This window comes from Phasianus colchicus, chromosome 37 (assembly GCF_987193195.1).
Source record: "Phasianus colchicus chromosome 37, bPhaCol1.hap1.1, whole genome shotgun sequence".
In the NCBI taxonomy this organism is placed as follows: domain Eukaryota; kingdom Metazoa; phylum Chordata; class Aves; order Galliformes; family Phasianidae; genus Phasianus; species Phasianus colchicus.
The window spans coordinates 2,229,240-2,255,056 of record NC_143472.1 but is presented as its reverse complement, the minus strand read 5'-3'; the positions used below and the strand labels follow the sequence as shown (position 1 = coordinate 2,255,056).

The window sequence follows — 25,817 nt, the reverse complement described above, 5'->3', positions numbered from 1 at the left end:
ATATGGGGACATCAGATTGGGGACATCAGATTGGGGACACCATCACACCTGGGGACACCATCAGATGGGGACATCTTATGGGGACACCATATGGGGACATCGTATGGGGACATCAGATTGGGGACACCATAAGGGACACCATCACACCTGGGGACACCATCAGATGGGGACATGAGATGGGGACCCCATATGGGGACATTGTATGGGGACACTGTATGGGGCCACCATCAGATGGGGACGTCGCATGGGGACCCCATATGGGGACAGCAGATTGGGGACATCAGATTGGGGACACCATATGGGGACATCAGACTGGGGACACCATATGGGGACACCATCACACCTGGGGACACCATATGGGGCCACCATCAGACGGGGACGTCATATGGGGACCCCATATGGGGACATCAGATTGGGGACATCAGATGGGGCCACCATAAGGGCCACCACCACACTTGGGGACACCCTATGGGGCCACCATCAGACAGGGACACCCTATGGGGCCACCACCACACTTGGGGCCACCCTATGGGGCCACCATCAGACAGGGACACCCTATGGGGCCACCACCACACTTGGGGACACCCAATAGGGCCACCATCAGACAGGGACACCCTATGGGGCCACCACCACACTTGGGGACACCCTATGGGGCCACCTGTGCACAACGGTGGCATTTGGGGACCCCCAGAGCCACCCCCCCCCCCCCCCAACCCCAACCCTGGGGACAGCCGGCGCTTCCCTGTGCCATTAACCCCACTAACACCGCTTGGCCGGACCCACTAACACGGCCCCGTAACCCCACAACCCCACAACCCCAGAACCCCGTAACGCTGCGGCCCCATAACCTTCTAACAGCCCCATGACCCCATAACGCTGCGGCCCCATAACCTTCTAACAGCCCCAAAACCCCGTAACGCTGCGGCCCCATAACCTTCTAACAGCCCCAAAATCCTATAACCCCATAACCCCGAAACACTGCAGCCCCATAAGCTCCTAACAGCCCCATAAACCCGTAACGCTGCGGCCCCATAACCTTCTAACAGCCCCATAAACCCGTAACGCTGCGGCCCCATAACCTTCTAACAGCCCCAGAACCCCGTAACGCTGCGGCCCCATAACCTTCTAACAGCCCCAGAACCCCGTAACGTTGCGGCCCTATAACCTTCTAACAGCCCCCAAACCCCATAACACTGCGGCCCCATAACCCCATAACCCCATGACCCCATAATGCTGTGGCCCCATAAGCTCCTAACACCCCCAGAACCCGATAACGCTGCGGCCCCATAACCTTCTAACAGCCCCAGAACCCCATAACACTGCGGCCCCATAACCTTCTAACAGACCTATAACCTCATAACCCCATGACCCCATAACACTGCAGCCCCATAACCTTCTAACAGCCCCATGACCCCCTAATAGCCCCATGACCCCATAACACTGTGACCCCATAAGCTCCTAACACCCCCAGAACCCCATAATGCTGAGGCCCCATAAGCTCCTAACACCCCATAACCCCATAACACTGCGGCCCCATAACCTTCTAACAGCCCCATGACCCCATAACACTGCGGCCCCATAACCTTCTAACAGCCCCCAAACCCCGTAACACTGCGGCCCCATAACCCCATAACCCCATGACCCCATAATGCTGTGGCCCCATAAGCTCCTAACACCCCCAGAACCCGATAACGCTGCGGCCCCATAACCTTCTAACAGCCCCAGAACCCCATAACACTGCGGCCCCATAACCTTCTAACAGACCTATAACCTCATAACCCCATGACCCCATAACACTGCAGCCCCATAACCTTCTAACAGCCCCCAAACCCCGTAACACTGCGGCCCCATAAGCTCCTAACAGCCCCAAAACCCTATAACCCCATAACCCCGAAACACTGCAGCCTCATAAGCTCCTAACAGCCCCAGAACCCCGTAACGCTGCGGCCCTATAACCTCCTAACAGCCCCATAACCACATAACACTGCAACCCCATAACCCCATAACCCCATAACCCCATGACCCCATAACACTGTGGCCGCATAACCTTCTAACAGCCCCAAAACCCTATAACCCCATAACCCCGAAACACTGCAGCCCCATAATCTCCTAACAGCCCCAGAACCCCATAACACTGCGGCCCCATAACCTTCTAACAGTCCCAAAACCCTATAACCCCATAACCCCGAAACACTGCAGCCCCATAAGCTCCTAACAGCCCCGTGACCCCATAACACTGCGGCCCCATAAGCTCCTAACAGCCCCATAAACCCGTAACGCTGCGGCCCTATAACCTCCTAACAGCCCCATAACCACATAACACTGCAACCCCATAACCCCATAACCCCATGACCCCATAACACTGTGGCCCCATAAGCTCCTAACACCCCCAGCACCCCATAACGCTGCAGTCCCATAACTCCATAACCCCATAACCCCATGACCCCATAACCCCATAACACTGCAGCCCCATAACCTTCTAACAGCCCCATGACCCCATAATGCTGTGGCCCCATAAGCTCCTAACACCCCCAGAACCCCATAACGCTGCGGCCCCATAACCTTCTAACAGCCCCATAAACCCGTAACGCTGCGGCCCCACAACCTTCTAACAGCCCCATGACCCCATAACACTGTGGCCCCATAAGCTCCTAACAGCCAAAATCCCGAAAAACCCCCCAAAAGCCCCAAATCCCCCCCCAAAACCCCAAATCCCCCCCCAAAAAAAGCCCCTAAGCCCCCCTAAAATCCCCCCCAAAACCCCCAAATCCCCCCCAAAAACCCCATTTGGCCCCCAACCCCTCTCCAAAAAAACCCAAATCGCCCCCCGAAACTCCCCCCAAACCCCCCAAAAAACCCAAATCCACCCCAAAAAACCCCAAATCTCCCCAAACCCCCCAAATCCGCCCCCAAAAAAACCCAAGCTCCCCCCAAAACCCCCCCAAAAAACCCCAAATCCCCCCCAAAAAACGCCTAAAACCTCCCCAAAAACCCAACTGCCCTCCAAATTCGCCCCAATCCCCCCCAAAAAAACCCCCAAAACTCCCCAAAAAACCCCCCAAAGCCCAAAAAAACCCCAAATGTCCCCCCCCAAATCCCCCAAAAAAACCCCAAAAAACCCCAACCCCCCCCCAAAAAACTCCCAATTGGCCCCCAACCCCTCTCCAAAAAACCCCAAATCGCCCCCAAATCGCCCCCCGAAACTCCCCCAAAATCTCCCCAAAGCCCCCAAATCCCCCCTGAAAAACCCCAAATTCGCCCCCAACCCCCCCAAAACCCCCCAAAAAGCCCCAAATCCCCCCCAAAAAACGCCTAAAACCTCCCCAAAAAACCCAACTGCCCTCCAAATTCGGCCCCCAAAACCCCCAAATCCCCCCCAAAAAAACCCCCAAAACTCCCCAAAAAACCCCCAAAGCCCCAAAAAACCCCAAATCTCCCCCCCCAAATCCCCCCAAAAACCCCAAACCCCCCAAAACCCCCCAAACCCCCCCCAAAAAAACTCCCAATTGGCCCCCAACCCCTCTCCAAAAAAACCCAAATCGCCCCCAAATCGCCCCCCAGAAACTCCCCCAAAACCCCTCCAAACCCCCCAAATCCCCCTCCAAAAAACCCCAAATCCCCCCCAAAAACCCAAATCCCTCCAAACCCCCCCAAAAAAACCCAAATCCCCCCCAAAACCCCCCCAAAAACCCCCCCAAAAAACTCCACTTGGCCCCCAACCCCTCTCCAAAAACCCCCAAATCGCCCCCCAGAAAACCCCCCAAATCCCCCCAAATCCCCCTCCAAAAAACCCCAAATCCCCCCCAAAAACCCAAATCCCCCCCAAACCCCCCCCCAAAAAACTCCAATTGGCCCCCAACCCCTCTCCAAAAAAACCCAAATCGCCCCCAAATCGTCCCCCGAAACTCCCCCAAAACCCCTCCAAACCCCCCAAATCCCCCTCCAAAAAACCCCAAATCCCCCCCAAAAACCCAAAATCTCCCCAAAGCCCCCCAACCCCCCCAAAAAAACCCAAAACCCCCCCAAAACCCCCCCCAAAACCCCCCCAAAAAACCCCAAACCCCCCCCAAAAAAACTCCACTTGGCCCCCAACCCCTCTCCAAAAAAACCCAAATCGCCCCCAAATCGCCCCCCGAAACTCCCCCAAACCCCCCCAAAAAATCCCAAATGCCCCCCCAAAAACCCCAAATCTTCCCAAACCCCCCAAATCCCCCCCAAAACCCCAAATTCACCCCCGACCCCCCCAAAACCCCCCCCCAAAAAACCCCAAATCCCCCCCAAAAAACTCCCCAAAACCTCCCCAAAAAACCCAACTGCCCTCCAAATTCGGCCCCCAAAACCCCCAAATCCCCCCCAAAAAAACCCCCAAAACTCCCCAAAAAAACCCCCAAACCCCCAAAAAAGCCCCCAAAGCCCCAAAAAACCCCAAATCTCCCCCCCAAATCCCCCAAAAAACCCCAAACCCCCCCCAAAACCCCCCAAAAAACTCCACTTGGCCCCCAACCCCTCTCCAAAAACCCCCAAATCGCCCCCCGAAACTCCCCCAAAAACCCCCCAAAAACGCCCCAAACGCCCCCAAAACCCCCTCCAAAAAACCCCAAATCCCCCCCAAAAACCCAAATCCCCCAAAAAACCCCAAACCCCCCCAAAACCCCCCCAAAAAACTCCACTTGGCCCTCAACCCCTCTCCAAAAACCCCCAAATTGCCCCCAAATCGCCCCCCAAACCCCTCCAAAACCCCCCAAAAAACCGCAAATCCCCCCCCAAAAACCCAAAATCTCCCCAAACCCCAAAAATCCCCCCCCAAAAAACCCCAAATTCCCTCCCAACCCCCCCAAAACCCCCCCAAAAAGCCCCAAATCCCCCCCCCAAAAAACGCCTAAAACCTCCCCCCAAAACCCAACTGCCCTCCAAATTCGGCCCCCAAAACCCCCAAATCCCCCCCCAAAAAACCCCCAAAACCCCCCAAAAAACCACCCAAAGCCCCAAAAAACCCCAAATCTCCCCCCCCAAATCCCCAAACCCCCCAAAACCCCCCAACCCCCCCCCAAAAAAACTCCCAATTGGCCCCCAGCCCCTCTCCAAAAAAACCCAAATCGCCCCCAAATCGACCCCGAAACTCCCCCAAAACCCCTCCAAATCCCCCCAAATCCCCCTCCAAAAAACCCCAAATCCCCCCCAAAAACCCAAATCCCCCCCAACCCCCCCCAAAAAACCCAAAAACCCCCCAAAACCCCCCCCCAAAAAACTCCACTTGGCCCCCAACCCCTCTCCAAAAACCCCCAAATCGCCCCCAAATCGCCCCCCAGAAACTCCCCCAAAACCCCCCAAATCCCCCCAAATCCCCCTCCAAAAAACCCCAAATCCCCCCCAAAAACCCAAATCCCCCCCAACCCCCCCAAAAAAACCCAAAACCCCCCCAAAACCCCCCCCAAAACCCCCCCAAAAAACTCCACTTGGCCCCCAACCCCTCTCCAAAAACCCCCAAATCGCCCCCCGAAACTCCCCCAAAAACCCCCCAAAAACGCCCCAAACGCCCCCAAAACCCCTCAAACCCCCCCCCCCCAACCCCCCCCCGCCCCCCCCCCCCCGTAACGCGTTTCTCGTTTTTCCCGTTTTCCCGCTGTTTGGCCCCAAAGCGCTCCGGGAGCGGCCACGCACTGGTAAACGCTCTGCCCCCCCCCGACCAACACAAAAATCGCTCCCCAAACCCCCCCCCCAAAAAACTCAAACGCCCCCCCAAAGCCCCCCCAATTTCCCCAAAGATACCCCAAAATCCCCCCCAAAACCCCAAATCCCCCCCAAGCCCCCCCAAACCCCCCCAAAACCCCCCCAAAAAACTCCACTTGGCCCTCAACCCCTCTCCAAAAACCCCCAAATTGCCCCCAAATCGCCCCCCAAACCCCTCCAAAACCCCCCAAAAAACCGCAAATCCCCCCCCAAAAACCCAAAATCTCCCCAAACCCCAAAAATCCCCCCCCGAAAAAACCCCAAATTCCCTCCCAACCCCCCCAAAACCCCCCCAAAAAGCCCCAAATCCCCCCCCCAAAAAACGCCTAAAACCTCCCCCCAAAACCCAACTGCCCTCCAAATTCGGCCCCCAAAACCCCCAAATCCCCCCCCAAAAAACCCCCAAAACCCCCCAAAAAACCACCCAAAGCCCCAAAAAACCCCAAATCTCCCCCCCCAAATCCCCAAACCCCCCAAAACCCCCCAACCCCCCCCCAAAAAAACTCCCAATTGGCCCCCAGCCCCTCTCCAAAAAAACCCAAATCGCCCCCAAATCGACCCCGAAACTCCCCCAAAACCCCTCCAAATCCCCCCAAATCCCCCTCCAAAAAACCCCAAATCCCCCCCAAAAACCCAAATCCCCCCCAACCCCCCCCAAAAAACCCAAAAACCCCCCAAAACCCCCCCCCAAAAAACTCCACTTGGCCCCCAACCCCTCTCCAAAAACCCCCAAATCGCCCCCAAATCGCCCCCCAGAAACTCCCCCAAAACCCCCCAAATCCCCCCAAATCCCCCTCCAAAAAACCCCAAATCCCCCCCAAAAACCCAAATCCCCCCCAACCCCCCCAAAAAAACCCAAAACCCCCCCAAAACCCCCCCCAAAACCCCCCCAAAAAAACTCCACTTGGCCCCCAACCCCTCTCCAAAAACCCCCAAATCGCCCCCCGAAACTCCCCCAAAAACCCCCCAAAAACGCCCCAAACGCCCCCAAAACCCCTCAAACCCCCCCCCCCCAACCCCCCCCCGCCCCCCCCCCCCCCGTAACGCGTTTCTCGTTTTTCCCGTTTTCCCGCTGTTTGGCCCCAAAGCGCTCCGGGAGCGGCCACGCACTGGTAAACGCTCTGCCCCCCCCCGACCAACACAAAAATCGCTCCCCAAACCCCCCCCCCAAAAAACTCAAACGCCCCCCCAAAGCCCCCCCAATTTCCCCAAAGATACCCCAAAATCCCCCCCAAAACCCCAAATCCCCCCCAAGCCCCCCCAAAAAACCCCAAAACCCCCCCCAAAAAAACTCCACTTGGCCCCCAACCCCTCTCCAAAAACCCCCAAATCACCCCCAAATCGCTCCCCGAAACTCCCCCAAAACCCCTCCAAACCCCCCCAAATCCCCCTCCAAAAAACCCCAAATCCCCCCCAAAAACCCAAAATCTCCCCAAAGCCCCCCAACCCCCCCAAAAAAACCCAAAACCCCCCCAAAACCCCCCCAAAACCCCTCTCCCAAAAAATTCCACTTGGCCCCCAACCCCTCTCCAAAAAAACCCAAATCACCCCCAAATCGCCCCCCGAAACTCCCCCAAAACCCCCCAAAAAACCCAAATCCTCCCCCGAAAACCCAAAATCTCCCCAAAGCCCCCAAATCCCCCCCAAAAAACCCCAAATTCGCCCCCGACCCCCCCAAAAAACCCCAAATCCCCCCCAAAAAACGCCTAAAACCTCCCCCAAAAACCCAACTGCCCTCCAAATTCGCCCCCAAAACCCCCAAATCCCCCCCAAAAAAACCCCCAAAACTCCCCAAAAAACCCCCGAAGGCCCCAAAAAACCCCAAATCTCCCCCCCAAATCCCCCCAAAAACCCCAAACCCCCCCAAAAACCCCCCCAAAAAACTCCACTTGGCCCCCAACCCCTCTCCAAAAACCCCCAAATCGCCCCCCGAAACTCCCCGAAATCCCCCCAAATCCCCCTCCAAAAAACCCCAAATCCCCCCCAAAAACCCAAATCCCCCCCAACCCCCCCCAAAAAACCCAAAACCCCCCCAAAACCCCCCCAAAAACCCCCCCAAAAAACTCCACTTGGCCCCCAACCCCTCTCCAAAAACCCCCAAATCACCCCCAAATCGCCCCCCGAAACTCCCCCAAAAACCCCCCAAAAACCCCCCAAAAACGCCCCCAAAACCCCTCAAACCCCCCCCCCAACCCCCCCCCGGCCCCCCCCCCCGTAACGCGTTTCTCGTTTTTCCCGTTTTCCCGCTGTTTGGCCCCAAAGCGCTCCGGGAGCGGCCACGCACTGCTAAACGCTCTGCCCCCCCCCGACCAACACAAAAATCGCTCCCCAAACCCCCCCCCCAAAAAACTCAATCGCCCCCCCAAAGCCCCCCAATTTCCCCAAAGATACCCCAAAATCCCCCACAAAACCCCAAATCCCCCCCAAGCCCCCCCAAAAAACCCCAAAACCCCCCCAAAAAACTCCAATTGGCCCCCAACCCCTCTCCAAAAAAACCCAAATCGCCCCCAAATCGCCCCCCGAAACTCCCCCAAAACCCCCCCAAAAACCGCAAATCCTCCCCCGAAAACCCAAAATCTCCCCAAACCCCAAAAATCCCCCCCCAAAAAACCCCAAATTCGCCCCCGAAAAAACCCAAACTCCCCCCAAAAAACCCCAAATCCCCCCAAAAAACTCCCCAAAACCTCCCCAAAAAACCCAACTGCCCTCCAAATTCGCCCCCAGAACCCCCAAATCCCCCCCAAAAAAACCCCCAAAACTCCCCAAAAAACCCCCCAAACCCCCAAAAAACCCCAAATCTCCCCCCCAAATCCCCCCAAAAACCCCAAACCCCCCCAAAACCCCCCAACCCCCCCCCAAAAAAACTCCCAATTGGCCCCCAGCCCCTCTCCAAAAAAACCCAAATCGCCCCCAAATCGCCCCCCGAAACTCCCCCAAAACCCCTCCAAACCCCCCAAATCCCCCTCCAAAAAACCCCAAATCCCCCCCAAAAACCCAAATCCCCCCCAACCCCCCCCAAAAAACCCCAAATCCCCCCCAAAACCCCCCAAAAAACCCCCCCAAAAAACTCCACTTGGCCCCCAACCCCTCTCCAAAAAAACCCAAATCGCCCCCAAATCGCCCCCCGAAACTCCCCCAAAACCCCCCAAATCCCCCTCCAAAAAACCCCCAAATCCCCCAAAAAACACAAATCCCCCCCAAACCCCCCAAAACCCCCCCAAAAAACTCCAATTGGCCCCCAACCCCTCTCCAAAAACCCCAAATCGTCCCCAAATCACCCCCAAATCGCCCCCCGAAACTCCCCCAAAAACCCCCCAAAAACGCCCCAAACGCCCCCAAAACCCCTCAAACCCCCCCCCCCAACCCCCCCCCGGCCCCCCCCCCCGTAACGCGTTTCTCGTTTTTCCCGTTTTCCCGCTGTTTGGCCCCAAAGCGCTCCGGGAGCGGCCACGCACTGGTAAACGCTCTGCCCCCCCCCGACCAACACAAAAATCGCTCCCCAAACCCCCCCCCAAAAAACTCAAACGCCCCCCCAAAGCCCCCCCAATTTCCCCAAAGATACCCCAAAATCCCCCACAAAACCCCAAATCCCCCTCAAGCCCCCCCAAAAAACCCCAACCCCCCCCCAAAAAACTCCACTTGGCCCCCAACCCCTCTCCAAAAAAACCCAAATCGCCCCCAAATCGTCCCCCGAAACTCCCCCAAAACCCCTCCAAACCCCCCAAATCCCCCTCCAAAAAACCCCAAATCCCCCCCAAAAACCCAAATCCCCCCCAACCCCCCCCAAAAAACCCCAAATCCCCCCCAAAACCCCCCCAAAAACCCCCCCAAAAAACTCCACTTGGCCCCCAACCCCTCTCCAAAAAAACCCAAATCGCCCCCAAATCGCCCCCCGAAACTCCCCCAAAACCCCCCAAATCCCCCTCCAAAAAACCCCCAAATCCCCCAAAAAACACAAATCCCCCCCAAACCCCCCAAAACCCCCCCAAAAAACTCCAATTGGCCCCCAACCCCTCTCCAAAAACCCCAAATCGTCCCCAAATCACCCCCAAATCGCCCCCCGAAACTCCCCCAAAAACCCCCCAAAAACGCCCCAAACGCCCCCAAAACCCCTCAAACCCCCCCCTCCAACCCCCCCCCGGCCCCCCCCCCCGTAACGCGTTTCTCGTTTTTCCCGTTTTCCCGCTGTTTGGCCCCAAAGCGCTCCGGGAGCGGCCACGCACTGGTAAACGCTCTGCACTACCGGGTCGGTACCGCGCTGCGCTCCGCTCCTCCGCCGCCCTTTTTGGGGACAAATCGCCGCCTTTTGGCTCTGCCGGCGGAACGGCGCTTTTTGGGACCCCCCCCCTTTTACCCCCCCACCCCCCTTTGCCCCCCCCCTCAAAACATCGCCCCCCTCCCCCTCCTCAAACATCGCCCCCCCCCCCCCCCCCCCCACCGACGCCCCCCGGTCCCGTTTTGGGGACGGAAGCGGCGCAATCAGGGTCGCCCCCCCCCCCACCCCCCCCCCCCCCACACGCACACACGTTTCTCACACCCCCCCCCACCCACTTGCACGCGATTTGCACGGCTTGTGGTTTGTTTTTTTGCACGGCTGCGCGGCACTAACACTGCCGGGATGCGGGGAGCCGCGAGTGTGCAAAGGGCTCCGATGGTGGGGAGGGGAGCGTGCGAGTGGGGGGGGGGGTGAGTGTGCAAAGGTTGGTTGCGAGAGGTGAGCGTGCGAGAGGGTGTGCGCAGAGTGAGGTGGTGGGGAGAAGTGAGTGTGCGAGGGAGTAAGCGTGCACGTGGATCTGATCATGAGTGAGTGTGCAAAGGGCTATGAATGTTGTGAGTGTGTGTGGAGGCGAGGGTGCAAGCGGCTCTGGAGATGGGGAGTGAGCGTGCAAGATGGTGTTTGCACAGTGAGGTGGTGGGGAGAAGTGAGTGTGCAAGCGGGTAAGCGTGCAAACGGAGCTGATGGTCACGAATGTGTAAATGGCTCTGAAGGTTGTGAGTGTGTAAGGAGGCAAGGGTGCAAACGGCTCTGGAGATAGGGAGTGAGTGTGCAAGAGGTTGCGGGAGTGTGTGTGCAGAGGGAGGTGATGGTGCAAAGTGAGTGTGCAAGGAAGTCAGGGTGCAAAGGGCTCTGCTGCTGGGGAGTGAGTGTGCAAGGGGATAAGTGTGTAAATTGATCTGAGGGCAGGGAGTGAGTGTGGAAAGGGAGGTGGTGGTGCAAAGTGAGTGTGCAAAGAAGTGAGTGTGTAAACGGCTCTGTTGTGGGGAGGGGGTGTGCAAAGGGGAGAGGTGATTACAATTGAGTGTGCAAGGGGCCAAGCTTTCATCTAGTGAAAATGAGTGTGCAAGCGGGTGGGTGTGCATAGGGGGATGGTAGTGAACAGTGAGTGTGGAAGAAGTCAAGTGTGCAAAGGTTTCTGATGGTGGGGAGTGAGTGTGCAAAGGCGATGGTGGTGAGAAATGAGTGCAAAAGGCGCTGTTGAGGAGTGTGCAAGGGGTTGAGTGTGCAAAGGGCCGCGCTGAGAGTGGGGAGTGAGTGTGCAAATGGTGCTGCCGGTCAGAAGGGAGTGTGTAAAGGGTGGCTGTGGTACGAGTTGAGTGTGCAAGGGGTGAGCGTGAAAAAATGCCGCCTGCTGGTGATAAATGAGTGTGCAAGGGAGTGATGATGTGAGGCAAGTGTGCACAGAATTGAGTCGGTCAAGGTGAGCGTGCAAAGGGCAGTGATGGTGCACGTCAGTGCAAGGCGCACGGTGCAGATGGACGGTAGCAAATCGGTGCCCACATTTGCACACGCGCGTGCAAGCCGCCCCGGTGCCCCCCCCCCCGCATGCCTGTGTGCACAACCCCCCCGCATGCCTCGCACGGCCCCCACACCCGCTTTGCACACTCGCTTTGCACACTCGCTTTGCACACTCGCGTTCCCCTCTCACTCGGGGCCGCCTGACCCCCCCCCACCCCTACTAACGCCCCCCCCCCCCGCGCCCCACAGCCCCCATTCACCCCATTCATTCACCCCCATTTCCCCATTCATTCACTCCATTCCCCATTCATTCACCCCCATTCATTCACCCCCATTCATTCACCCCCATTCCCCATTCATTCACTCTGTTCCCCATTCACCCCCATTCATTCACCCCCATTCATTCACCCCCATTCATTCACCCCCATTTCCCATTCATTCACTCCGTTCCCCATTCATTCACCCCCATTCATTCACCCCCATTCATTCACCCCCATCCGTTCCCCATTCAACCCCATTCATCCCGTCCCCCCTTCATTCACCCCCATTCACACCCCCATTCACTCTCCCCCACTCATTCACCCCCATTTCCCCATTCATTCACCCCATTCATTCACCCCATTCATTCACCCCATTCACCCCATTCATTCACCCCCATTTCCCCATTCATTCACTCCGTTCTCCATTCATTCACCCCCATTCATTCACCCCCATTTCCCCATTCATTCACCCCATTCATTCACCCCCATCCATTCCCCATTCAACCCCATTCACCCCATTCCCCCTTCATTCACCCCATTCACACCCCCATTCATTCCCCCATTCATTCACCCCCATTTCCCCATTCATTCACCCCCATTCATTCACCCCATTCATTCACCCCATTCATTCACCCCATTCAACCCCATTCCTTCACCCCCATTCCCCCATTCATTCATTCATTCCGTTCCCCATTCAACCCCATTCATTCACCCCATTCCCCATCACCCCCATTCACTCTCATTTCCCCATTCTCTCACCCCCGTTCATTCACCCCATTTCCCCATTCATGCACCCCATTCTTTCACCCCCATTCATTCACCCCCATTCATTCGCCTCCATTTCCCCATTCATTCGCTCCGTTCCCCATTCAACCCCATTCACCCCGTTCCCCCTTCATTCACCCCCATTCACACCCCCATTCACTCCCCCATTCATTCACCCCCATTTCCCCATTCATTCACCCCATTCATTCACCCCATTCCCCCATTCATTCACTCTGTTCCCCATTCAACCCTATTCACCCCATTCTCCATTCACCCCATTCCTTCACCCCCATTCCCCCATTCATTCACCCCATTCATTCACCCCCGTTCATTCACCCCCATTTCCCCATTCATTCACCCCATTCATTCACCCCATTCATTCTCCCCCATCCGTTCCCCATCACCCCCATTCACTCCCATTTCCCCATTCTCTCACCCCCGTTCATTCACCCCATTTCCCCATTCATGCACCCCATTCTTTCACCCCCATTCATTCACCCCCATTTCCCCATTCATTCGCTCCGTTCCCCATTCAACCTTATTCACCCCATTCCCCCTTCATTCACCCCCATTCACTCTCCCCCACTCATACACCCCATTCAATCACCCTCATTCACCCCCATTTCCCCATTCATTCACTCTGTTCCCCATTCACCCCCATTTCCCCATTCATTCACCCCATTCATTCACCCCCATCCGTTCTCCATTCAACCCCATTCACCCCATTCTCCATTCACCCCCATTCATTCACCCCATTCCCCACTCATTCACTCCGTTCCCCATTCAACCCCATTCAACCCCATTCCCCATCACCCCCATTCACTCTCATTTCCCCATTCATTCCCCCCCCATTCTTTCCCCCCCTTCATTCACCCCCATTCACACCCCCATTCTCCCCCATTCATTCACCCCGTTCCCCATCACCCCCATTCACTCCCATTTCCCCATTCATTCACCCCCATTCATTCACCCCCAATTTCCCCATTCATTGACCCCCATTCCCCATTCATTCACTCCGTTCCCCATTCAACCTCATTCACCCCGTCCCCCATCACTCCCATTCACTTCCATTTCCCCATTCATTCACCCCCACTCATTCACCCCCATTTCCCCATTCATTCACCCCATTCATTCACCCCATTCTCCGTTCACCCCACTCATTCACCCCCATTTCCCCATTCCTTCACTCCATTCCCTATTCAACCCCATTCACCCCATTCTCCATTCACCCCCATTCACTCCCATTTCCCCCTTCATTCACCCCCATTCACACTCCCTTTCACCCCCACTCATTCACCCCCAATTTCCCCATTCATTCCCTCCATTCCCCATTCAACCCCATTCACCCCATTCATTCACCCCCGTTCATTCACCCCCATTTCCCCATTCATTCAATCCGTTCCCCATTCACTCCATTCTCCCTTCATTCACCCCCCTTTCCCCATTCACCCCATTCATTCACACCCCCATTCACCCCCATTCATTCACCCCCATTCCCCACTCATTCACTCCATTCCCCAGTCAACCCCATTCACCCCGTTCCCCATCACCCCCATTCCCTCCCATTTCCCCATTATTTCCCATCACCCCCATTCATTCACCCCCAGTTTCCCCATTCATTCACTCAGTTCCCCATTCACCTCCATTCAACCCCTTTCACCCCCATTCACCCCCATTCACCCCATTATTTCCCCATTCGCCCCCATTCACCCCCATTCACCCCATTATTTCCCCATTCACCCCCATTCCCCCCATCCACCCCCATTCACCCCATTATTTCCCCATTCGCCCCCCTCCACCCCCATTCACCCCATTATTTCCCCATCCACCCCCATTCACTCACATCATCCCCATTCACCCCATTATTTCCCATCACTCCCATTCAGTTCCATTCACCCCCATTCGCCCCCATTCACCCCCATTCCCCCCCATTCCCCCCATTCCCCCCATTCACCCCCATCCACCCCCATCCACCCCCATTCACCCCCATCCACCCCCATTCCCCCCCATTCACCCCATTATTTCCCCATTCACCCCATTCCCCCCCATCCACCCCCATCCACCCCCATTCCCCCCCATTCCCCCCCATTCCCCCTCATTCACCCCATTCACCCCATTCACCCCATCCACCCCCCGTCCACCCCCATCCACCCCCATTCACCCCCATTCACCCCCATTCACCCCATTATTTCCCCGTCCACCCCCATCCACCCCCATTCACCCCATTATTTCCCCATTCACCTCATCCACCCCCATCCACCCCCATTCCCCCCCATTCCCCCTCATTCACCCCATTCACCCCATTCCCCCCCATTCACCCCCATCCACCCCCATCCACCCCCATTCACCCCATTCACCCCCAATCCCCCCCATCCACCCCCATCCACCCCCATTCACCCCCATCCACCCCCATTCACCCCATTCACCCCCATCCACCCCCATCCACCCCCATTCACCTCCATTCACCCCCATTCACCCAATTATTTCCCATTCACTCCCATCCATCCCCATTGCCCCCCATTCACCCCCATCCACCCCCATTCACCCCATTCCCCCCCATTCACCCCCATCCACCCCCATCCACCCCCATTCACCCCCATTCACCCCATTATTTCCCCATTCACCCCCATCCACCCCCATCCACCCCCATTCACCCCCATTCCCCCTCATTCACCCCATTATTTCCCATCACTCCCATTCAGTTCCATTCACCCCCATTCACCCCCATTCACACCCATTATTCCCCCATTCACCCCCATTCCCCCCATCCACCCCATTCCCCCCATTCTTTCCCCCATTCCCCCCATTCGACCCCTCCCCCATTCCCCCCCCCCCTCCCCCCACCCCCTCCCCTCCCCCCCGCCGTGGTGCTGAGTTCCTCCGGTGCCGCAGGTGACGATTTCTGTGGACGGGATCCTGACGACCACGGGCTACACGCAGGAGGATTACACCATGCTGGGCTCCGACGATTTCTTTTACGTGGGGGGGTCCCCAAACACCGCCGATCTGCCCGGCTCCCCCGTCAGCAACAACTTCATGGGATGCCTCAAGGACGTGAGTTTTATGGGGTTATGGGGTTTTGGGGTTATGGGGTTATGGGGTTATGGGGTGGGGGGATATGGGGTTATGGGGGGGTTATGGGGTTATGGGGTTATGGGGTGGGGGCTGCTCTGCCCGGCTCCCCCGTCAGCAACAACTTCATGGGATGCCTCAAGGACGTGAGTTATGGGGTTATGGGGTTATGGGGTTATGGGGATATGGGGTTATGGGGGGTTATGGGGTTATGGGGTTATGGAGGGTTATGGGGTTATGGGGGGCTATGGGGTTATGGAGGGCAAGAGGGTTATGGGGGGGCTTATGGGGCTTTAGGAGGGGCTATGGGGTTATGGGGTTATGGGGAGTTATGGGGTTATGGGGTTATTCAGGGCTATGGGGGGCTATGGGATTATGGGGGGTTATGGGGTTATGGGGGGGTTATGGCGTTATGGGGTGGGGGCTGCTCTGCCCAGCTCCCCTGTCAGCTGTCTCAAGGACGTGAGTCTGGGGGGGGGGGTTATGGGGTTATGGGGGGGCTATGGGGTTATGGGGGGGCTTATGGGGTTATAGAGGGCAATAGGGTTATGGGGGGGCTATGGGGTTATGGGGTTATGGGGGGTTATGGGGTTATGGGGTGGGGGCTGCTCTGCCCAGCTCCCCTGTCAGCTGTCTCAAGGATGTGAGTCTGGGGGGGGGTTATGGGGGGCTATGGGGTTATGGGGTGGGAGGATATGGGGTTATGGGGGGCCTTATGGGGTTTTAGGAGGGGTTATGGGGTTATGGGGTTATGGGGGGTTATGGGGTTATGGAGGGTTATGGGGTTATGGGGTTATGGGGTGGGGGGCTGCTCTGCCCAGCTCCCGTCAGCTGTCTCAAGGACGTGAGTCTGGGGGGGGGGGTTATAGGGTTATGGGGGGCTATGGGGTTATGGGGCGGGGGGTTATGGGGGGTTATGGGGTTATGGGGTGGGGGCTGCTCTGCCCGGCTCCCCCGTCAGCAACAACTTCATGGGATGCCTCAAGGACGTGAGTTTTATGGGGTTATGGGGTTATGGGGTTATGGGGTTATGGGGTTATGGGGTTATGGGGTTATGGAGTTATGGGGTTATGGGGGCTATGGGGGGTTATGGGGTGGGTGGGGGGTTATGGGGTTATGGGGTGGGGGCTGCTCTGCCCGGCTCCCCCGTCAGCAACAACTTCATGGGATGCCTCAAGGACGTGAGTTATGGGGTTATGGGGTAATGGGGTTATGGGGTTATGGGGAGTTATGGGGTTATGGGGTTATGGGGTTATGGAGGGTTATGGGGTTATGGGGGGCTATGGGGTTATGGAGGGCAATAGGGTTATGGGGGGGCTTATGGGGTTATGGGGGCTATGGGGTTATGGAGGGCAATAGGGTTATGGGGGGGCTATGGGGTTATGGTGTTATGGGGTGGGTGGGGGGTTATGGGGTTATGGGGTTATGGGGTGGGGGCTGCTCTGCCCGGCTCCCCCGTCAGCAACAACTTCATGGGCTGCCTCAAGGACGTGAGTTTTATGGGGTTATGGGGTTATGGGGTTATGGGGTGGGGGGCTTTGGGGTTAAGGGGTGGGCGAGAGGTTATGGGGCTCTGGGGTGGGGGGTTATGGGGTTATCAGGTTATGGGGTTATGGGGGGTTATGGGGTTATGGGGTGGGGGGTTATGGGGTTATCAGGTTATGGGGTTATGGGGGGCTATGGGGTTATGGGGTAGGGGTCTGTGGGGTTTTGTGTTGGGTGGGGGGTTATGGGGTTATGGGGGATTATGGGGCGGGAGGTTGGGGCTTGTGGGGTGGCGGGGGGTTTACACTTTGAGGAGTGGGGACGTGGGGACACACGCGTGTGAGGGGACACGTGTGAAAGGGGACACGCGTGTGTGAGGGATATTAGAGGTTGAGGAATGGGGACGTGGGGACACGCGTGTGAGGGGACACACACGTGTGGGGGATATTATAGGTTGAGGAATGGGGATGTGGAGACGCGTGTGAGGGGACACGCGTGTAAATGGACACACGAGCGTGTGGGGGATATTATAGGTAGAGGAATGGGGACGCGGGGCACTCGTGTGAGGGGACACACGCGTGTAAGGACACATGCATGTAAATGGACACACGCATTTGTGGGGGATGTTAAGTGGACTCGGGGACACGCATGTGAGGGGACACACGTGTAAGGGCACACACGTGTAAATGGAGACACGCGCGTGTGGGGCATATTAGAGGTAGAGGAATGGGAACATGGGGACACGCGTGTGAGGGGACACAGGTGTGTAAGGGCACACGTGTGTAAATGGACACATGCGCATGTGGGGGATGTTAAGTGGAGTCGGGGACACGCATGTGAGGGGACACACGCGTGTGAGGCGGATATTACAGTCCGAGCAATTCGGGCGCGGCAACACACGCGTGTGAGGCGACACCCACGCGTTTGAATGGACACACGTGCGTGTGGGGGATGTTATAGGTTGAGGAATGGGGACGCGGGGCACTCGTGTGAGGGGACACACGTGTGTGAGGGGACACACGTGTGTAAATGGTCACACGCGCGTGTGGGGCATATTATAGGTAGCGGAATGAGGACGTGAGGACATGCATGTGAGGGGACACACCCGTGTAAGGGGACACACTCGTGTAAGGGTACACACGCGTGTGAGGTGACACGCGCGTGCAAATGGACACACGCGCGTGTGGGGGCTATTATAGGTCGAGGAATTCAGACACGTGGACACACGCGTGTGAGGCGGATATTACAGTCCGAGCAATTCGGGCGCGGCAACACACGCGCGTCAGGCGACACCCACACGTGTGAACGGACACACGCGTGTGTGGGGGATGTTATAGGTTGAGGAATGGGGATGTGGGGACACGTGTGTGAGGGGACACACATGTGTAAGGGGACACATGCGTGTGAGGGGACACACGCATGTGGGGGATATTATAGGTTGAGGAATGGGGATGTGGAGACGCGTGTGAGGGGACACGCGTGTAAATGGACACACGAGCGTGTGGGGGATATTATAGGTAGAGAAATGGGGACGCGGGGCACTCGTGTGAGGGGACACACGCGTGTAAGGACACACGCGTGTAAATGGACACACGCATTTGTGGGGGATGTTAAGTGGACTCGGGGACACGCATGTGAGGGGACACACGTGTAAGGGGCCTCATGCGTGTGAGGGGACACACGTGTGTAAATGGTCACACGCGCGTGTGGGGCATATTATAGGTAGCGGAATGAGGACGTGGGGACACGCATGTGAGGGGACACACCCGTGTAAGGGGACACACTCATGTAAGGGTACACACGCGTGTCACCTCACACGCGTGCAAATGGACACACGCGCGTGTGGGGCCTATTATAGGTAGAGGAATTCAGACACGTGGACACACGCGTGTGAGGCGGATATTACAGTCCGAGCAATTCGGGCCCGGCAACACACGCGCGTCAGGCGACACCCACGCGTGTCAATGGACACACACGTGTGTGGGGGATGTTATAGGTTGAGGAATGGGGACGCGGGGACACGTGTGTGAGGGGACACACCCGTGTAAGGGGACACACACATGTAAGTGTGCACACGTGTGTAAATGGACACACACGCGTGTGGGGGCTGTTATAGGTAGAGGAATTCAGACGCGGGGACACACGCGTGTGAGGCGGATATTATAGGCTGAGAATGGGGACGAGGGGACACACTTGTGAGGGGACACAGGTGTGTAAGGGGACACACGCGTGTAAGTGGATGTTATAGGTTGAGGAATGGGGACGAGGGGACACACTCGTGTGAGGGGACACACGTGTGTGTGGGGCATGTTATAGGTAGAGGAATGGGGACGTGGGGACACGCGTGTGAGGGGACACACACGTGTAAGGGGACACACTCATGTAAGGGTACACACGCGTGTGAGGTGACGCGCATGCAAATGGACACACGCGCATGTGGGGCCTATTATAGGTAGAGGAATTCACACACGTGGACACACGCGTGTGAGGCGGATATTACAGTCCGAGCAATTCGGGCGCGGCAACACACGCGCGTCAGGCGACACCCACGCGTGTCAACGGACACACGCGTGTGTGGGGGATGTTATAGGTTGAGGAATGGGGACGCGGGGCACTCGTGTGAGGGAACACACGCGTGTGAGGGGACACACGTGTGTAAATGGACACACGTGTATGTGGGGCATGTTATAGATAGAGGAATGGGGACGTGGGGACACGCATGTGAGGGGACACACGCATGTAAGGGCACACGCGTGTAAATGGACACACGCATTTGTGGGGGATGTTAAGTGGACTCGGGGACACGCATGTGAGGGGACACACGCGTGTAAGGGGACACACTCATGTAAGGGTACACATGCGTGTCACCTCACACGCGTGTAAGGGGACACACACGCGTGTGGGGCCTATTATAGGTAGAGGAATTCACACACGTGGACACACGCGTGTGAGGCGGATATTACAGTCCGAGCAATTCGGGCGCGGCAACACACGCGCGTCAGGCGACACCCATACGTGTCAACGGACACACGCGCGTGTGGGGGATGTTATAGGTTGAGGAATGGGGACGCGGGGCACTCGTGTGAGGGAACACACGCGTGTGAGGGGACACACGTGTGTAAATGGACACACGCACGTGTGGGGCATATTATAGGTAGCGGAATGAGGACGTGGGGACACGCATGTGAGGGGACACACCCGTGTAAGGGGACACACTCATGTAAGGGTACACACGCGTGTCACCTCACACGCGTGTAAGGGGACACACGCGCGTGTGGGGCCTATTATAGGTAGAGGAATTCACACACGTGGACACACGCGTGTGAGGCGGATATTACAGTCCGGGCAATTCGGGCGCGGCAACACACGCGCGTCAGGTGACACCCATACGTGTCAACGGACACACGCGCGTGTGGGGGATGTTATAGGTTGAGGAATGGGGACGCGGGGCACTCGTGTGAGGGAACACACACGTGTAAGGGGACTCATGCGTGTGAGGGGACACACGCATGTGGGGGATATTATAGGTAGAGGAATGGGGACGTGGGGACACGCGTGTGAGGGGACACACCCGTGTAAGGGGACACACTCATGTAAGGGTACACACGCGTGTGAGGTGACACGCGCGTGCAAATGGACACACACGCGTGTGGGGCCTATTATAGGTAGAGGAATTCAGACACTGGGACACACGCGTGTGAGGCGGATATTACAGTCCGAGCAATTCGGGCGCGGCAACACACGCGCGTCAGGCGACACCCACGCGTGTCAACGGACACACGCGTGTGTGGGGGATGTTATAGGTTGAGGAATGGGGATGTGGAGACGCGTGTGAGGGGACACGCGTGTAAATGGACACACGAGCGTGTGGGGGATATTACAGATTGAGGAATGGGGACGTGGGGACACGTGTGTGACGGAACACATGCGTGTGAGGTGACACGCGCGTGCAAATGGACACACGCGCGTGTGGGGCCTATTATAGGTAGAGGAATTCACACACGTGGACACACGCGTGTGAGGCGGATATTACAGTCCGAGCAATTCGCGCGCGGCAACACACACGCGTCAGGCGACACCCACGCGTGTCAACGGACACACGCGCGTGTGCTCACCCCCCCGCCCCCTCCAGGTGGTGTACAAGAACAACGACTTCAAGCTGGAATTGTCCCGCCTGGCGCAGGAAGGGGACGCTCGTGTGACGCTGCACGGTGCTCTGATTTTCCGATGCGAAGCCGTGGCCGCTCCGGATCCCGTTACTTTCGGGACCCCCTCCTCTTTTCTCACCCTCCCCGGTGGTCGTGCGGCTCGTTCCGGTTCCGTCTCCTTCGATTTCCGCACCACCGAACCCAACGGTTTGCTGCTGTTCGCTCAGGGTCCCCCCAACTCATTTCTGAAGCTTCAGGATGGGTCGTTTTCTATCCCCCCCCCCCCCCGCCGCCGCCTCAGCCGCCGTCGCCCCCCGACCCCGTGCCGATTATTTGGCTTTGGAGCTGCTGGACGGACATCTGTACCTCCTGCTGGACATGGGCTCCGGGGGCATCAAAGTGCGAGCCAGCGGCAGGAAGGTCACCGACGGCGAGTGGTGCCACGTGGACGTGCAAAGAGACGGGAGGAGGGGTGCGTGTGAGGCACGGGGGGGGGAGGAAAGGGGGGCTTTGGGGGGTTGGGGGGGGTTGATGGGCTGCTTCGTGGGTCACGCGCACGTGCAAGGCGTGTTGTTGTGTCACAGCCCCGTGTGACGCGCCGTCCCCATACTTCATAGCCTGTGCATCACGTCCCCCGTGTGACACACAGCCCCTCGTGTATCACGGCCACGTGCAAGGCATGCTCTTGTGTGTCACACCCACGTGTGACACCCCTGTGTGACATGCCACCCTTGTACATCATACCTTGTGCATCACGTCCCCCGTGTGACACACAGCCCCTCGTGTGTCACACGCATGTGAAAGGCGTGCTCTTGTGTCACACGATGTGTGTTACACCCCCGTGTGACACGCCACCCTCATACGTCATATCCTGTGCATCACATCCACCGTGTGACACGCCAGCCCCTCGTGCATCATGCACACGTGAAAGGCGTGTTCTTGTGTTACACGCCTGTGTGACATGCCACCCTCATACATCATATCCTGTGCATCACGTCCCCCGTGTGACACACAGCCCCTCATGCGTCACATCCACGTGCAAGGCGTGCTCTTGTGTCACACAATGTGTGTTACAGCCCCGTGTGACACAACATCCCTGTACATCATATCCTGTGCATCACATCCCCCGTTTGACACACAGGCCATTGTGCATCATGCCCACGTGCCAGGCGTGTTCTTGTGTCACACGATGTGTGTTACACCCCCATGTGACACGCCACCCCTGTACATCATACCCTGTGCATCATGTCCCCCGTGCGACACACAGCCCCTCGTGTGTCACGGCCACGTGCAAGGCGTGCTCTTGTGTCAGACCTACGTACAAGGCATGCTCTTGTGTGTTGCACCCCCGTGTGACACGCCACCCTCATACGTCATATCCTGTGCATCACGTCCCCCGTGTGACACACAGCCCCTCGTGTGTCACATGCATGTGAAAGGCGTGTTCTTGTGTTACACGCCTGTGTGACACGCCACCCTCATACGTCATATCCTGTGCATCACATCCCCCACGTGACACACAGCCCCTCGTGTGTCACGGCCACGTGCAAGGCATGCTCTTGTGTCAGGCCCACGTGCAAGGCATGCTCTTGTGTGTCACACCCATGTGTGACACCCCTGTGTGACATGCCACCCTTGTGCATCATACCCTGTGCATCACATCCCCCGTGTGACACACAGCCCCTCGTGTGTCACGGCCACGTGCAAGGCGTGCTCTTGTGTCACATGGCATGTTACACCCCCGTGTGACACGCCACCCTCATACGTCATATCCTGTGCATCACATCCACCGTGTGACACGCCAGCCCCTCGTGCATCATGCACACGTGAAAGGCGTGTTCTTGTGTTACACGCCTGTGTGACATGCCACCCTCATACGTCATATCCTGTGCATCACATCCCCCACGTGACACAGCCCCTCGTGGGTCACGCGCACGTGCAAGGTGTGTTCTTGTGTCACAGCCCCGTGTGACGCGCCGTCCCCATACTTCATAGCCTGTGCATCACGTCCCCCGTGTGACACGCCAGCCCCTCGTGTGTCACACTCACGTGAAAGGCTTGCTCTTGTTTCAGATCTACGTACAAGGCATGCTCTTGTGTGTTACACCCCCGTGTGACACGCCACCCTTGTGCATCATAGCCTGTGCATCACGTCCCCCGTGTGACACACAGCCCCTCGTGTGTCACGGCCACGTGCAAGGCATGCTCTTGTGTCAGGCCCACGTGCAAGGCATGCTCTTGTGTGTCACACCCACGTGTTACACCCCCGTGTGACACGCCGCCCCCGTACATCATATCCTGTGCATCACGTCCCCCGTGTGACACACAGCCCCTCGTGTGTCACATGCATGTGAAAGGCGTGCTCTTGTGTCAGACCTACGTGCAAGGCATGCTGTTGTGTCACACGATGTGTGTTACACCCCCGTGTGACACACCAACCCTGTACATCATATCCTGTGCCTCACGTCCCCCGTGTGACACACAGGCCATCGTGCATCATGCCCACGTGCAAGGCGTGCTCTTGCGTCACATGACATGTTACACCCCCGTGTGACACACCACCCTTGTGCATCATACCCTGTGCATCACACACCTGTGCATCAAACCCACGTGCAAGGCGTGCTCTTGTGTGTTACACCCCCGTGTGACACACCACCCCCGTACATCGCACCCCGTGCATCACGTCCCCCGTGTGACACACAGCCCCTCGTGCATCACATCCACGTGCAAGGCGTGCTCTCGTGTCACACGGTGTGTGTTACACCCCCGTGTGACACGCCACCCCCCAGTTGTAGCCCCCCCCAATTGTAACCCCCCCCAGTTGTAACCCCCCCCACTCTTGTGACCCCCCCACTCTTGTGACCCCCCCCAGTTGTAACCCCCCCCACTCTTGTAACCCCCCCAATTGTAACCCCCCCATGTGCCCCCCCCACTCTTGTGACCCCCCCAGTTGTAACCCCCCCCACTCTTGTGACCCCCCCTCTTGCGACCCCCCCACTCTTGTGACCCCCCCAGTTGTAACCCCCCCCACTCTTGTGACCCCCCCTCTTGGACCCCCCCCACTCTTGTGACCCCCCCACTCTTGTGACCCCCCCACACACACTCTTCCGCCCCCCCCATGCCCCCCCCAATTGTAACCCCCCCAATTGTACCCCCCCCCAAATTGTAACGCCCCCCCACGTCCACCCCCCAATTGTAACCCCCCCCAATCGCAACCACCCCATGTGCCCCCCCCACTCTTTTGACCCCCCCCACGTCCACCCCCCCAATTGTATCCCCCCCAGTTGTAACCCCCCCCACGTCCAACCCCAATTGTAACCCCCCCCACGTCCACCCCCCAATGGTAACCCCCCCAGTTGTAACCCCCCCCAATTGTAACCCCCCACCCCCCCCCACACACACTCTTTTGCCCCCCCCATGCCCCCCCCCAATTGTAACCCCCCCCAACTGTAACCCCCCCATGTGCCCCCCCCCACTCTTGTGACCCCCCACTCTTGTGAAGCCCCCATGCGCTCCCCCCGCTCTTGTGACCCCCCGTCTCTTGTGACCCCCCCCAATTGTAACCCCCCCATGTGCCCCCCCCACTCTTGTGCCCCTCCCCAGTTGTAAACCCCCCCCCCAGTTGTAACCCCCCCAGTTGTAACCCCCCCCCACGTCCACCCCCCAATTGTAACCCCCCCCAATCGCAACCCCCCCATGTGCCCCCCCCACTCTTTTGACCCCCCCCAATTGTAACCCCCCCCCACGTCCACCCCCCAATTGTAACCCCCCCAGTTGTAACCCCCCCCCACGTCCACCCCCCCAATTGTAACCCCCCCAGTTGTAACCCCCCCATCTGTCCCCCCCACTCTTGTGACCCCCCCAATTGTAACCCCCCCATGTGCCCCCCCCACTCTTTTGACCCCCCCCAATTGTAACCCCCCCCCACGTCCACCCCCCAATTGTAACACCCCCCAATTGTAACCCCCCCAGTTGTAACCCCCCCCCATGCCCCCCCCCAATTGTAACCCCCCCCAAATTGTAACCCCCCCATGTGCCCCCCCCACTCTTGTGACCCCCCCCATGCCCCCCCCCGATGGTAACCCCCCCCAATTGTAACCCCCCCATGTGCGCCCCCACTCTTGTGACCCCCCCCCAATTGTAACCCCCCCCCACGTCCACCCCCCAATTGTAACCCCCCCAAATTGTAACGCCCCCCATGTGCCCCCCCATGTGCCCCCCCCACTCTTGTGATCCCCCACTCTTTTGACCCCCCCCAATTGTAACCCCCCCAGTTGTAAGCCCCCCCCACGTCCACCCCCCAATTGTAACCCCCCCCAATCGCAACCCCCCCATGTGCCCCCCCCACTCTTTTGACCCCCCCCCAATTGTAACCCCCCCCCCACGTCCACCCCCCAATTGTAACCCCCCCCATGCCCCCCCCCAATTGTATCCCCCCCCAGTTGTAACCCCCCCCCACGTCCACCCCCCAATTGTAACCCCCCCCCATGCCCCCCCCCAATTGTAACCCCCCCAAATTGTAACCCCCCCCCATGCCCCCCCCAATTGTAACCCCCCCCAAATTGTAACGCCCCCCATGTGCCCCCCCCCCAATTGTAACCCCCCCCAATTGTAACCCCC

General features: G+C 58.0%; 1 protein-coding gene across 1 annotated transcript in view; it reads left to right on the top strand.

The window, feature by feature from the left end:
* The window catches only part of LOC116240883 (neurexin-2-like), a 126,975-nt gene that overhangs the window by 22,500 nt on the left and 78,658 nt on the right, over positions 1-25,817 (top strand). The window contains exons 6-9 of the mRNA XM_090129697.1: positions 9,932-9,976; positions 15,385-15,546; positions 21,182-21,437; positions 21,478-21,669. Of these exons, the coding sequence (XP_089985823.1) occupies positions 9,932-9,976; positions 15,385-15,546; positions 21,182-21,437; positions 21,478-21,669 (655 nt within the window). The remainder of the gene's footprint in view (positions 1-9,931; positions 9,977-15,384; positions 15,547-21,181; positions 21,438-21,477; positions 21,670-25,817) is intronic.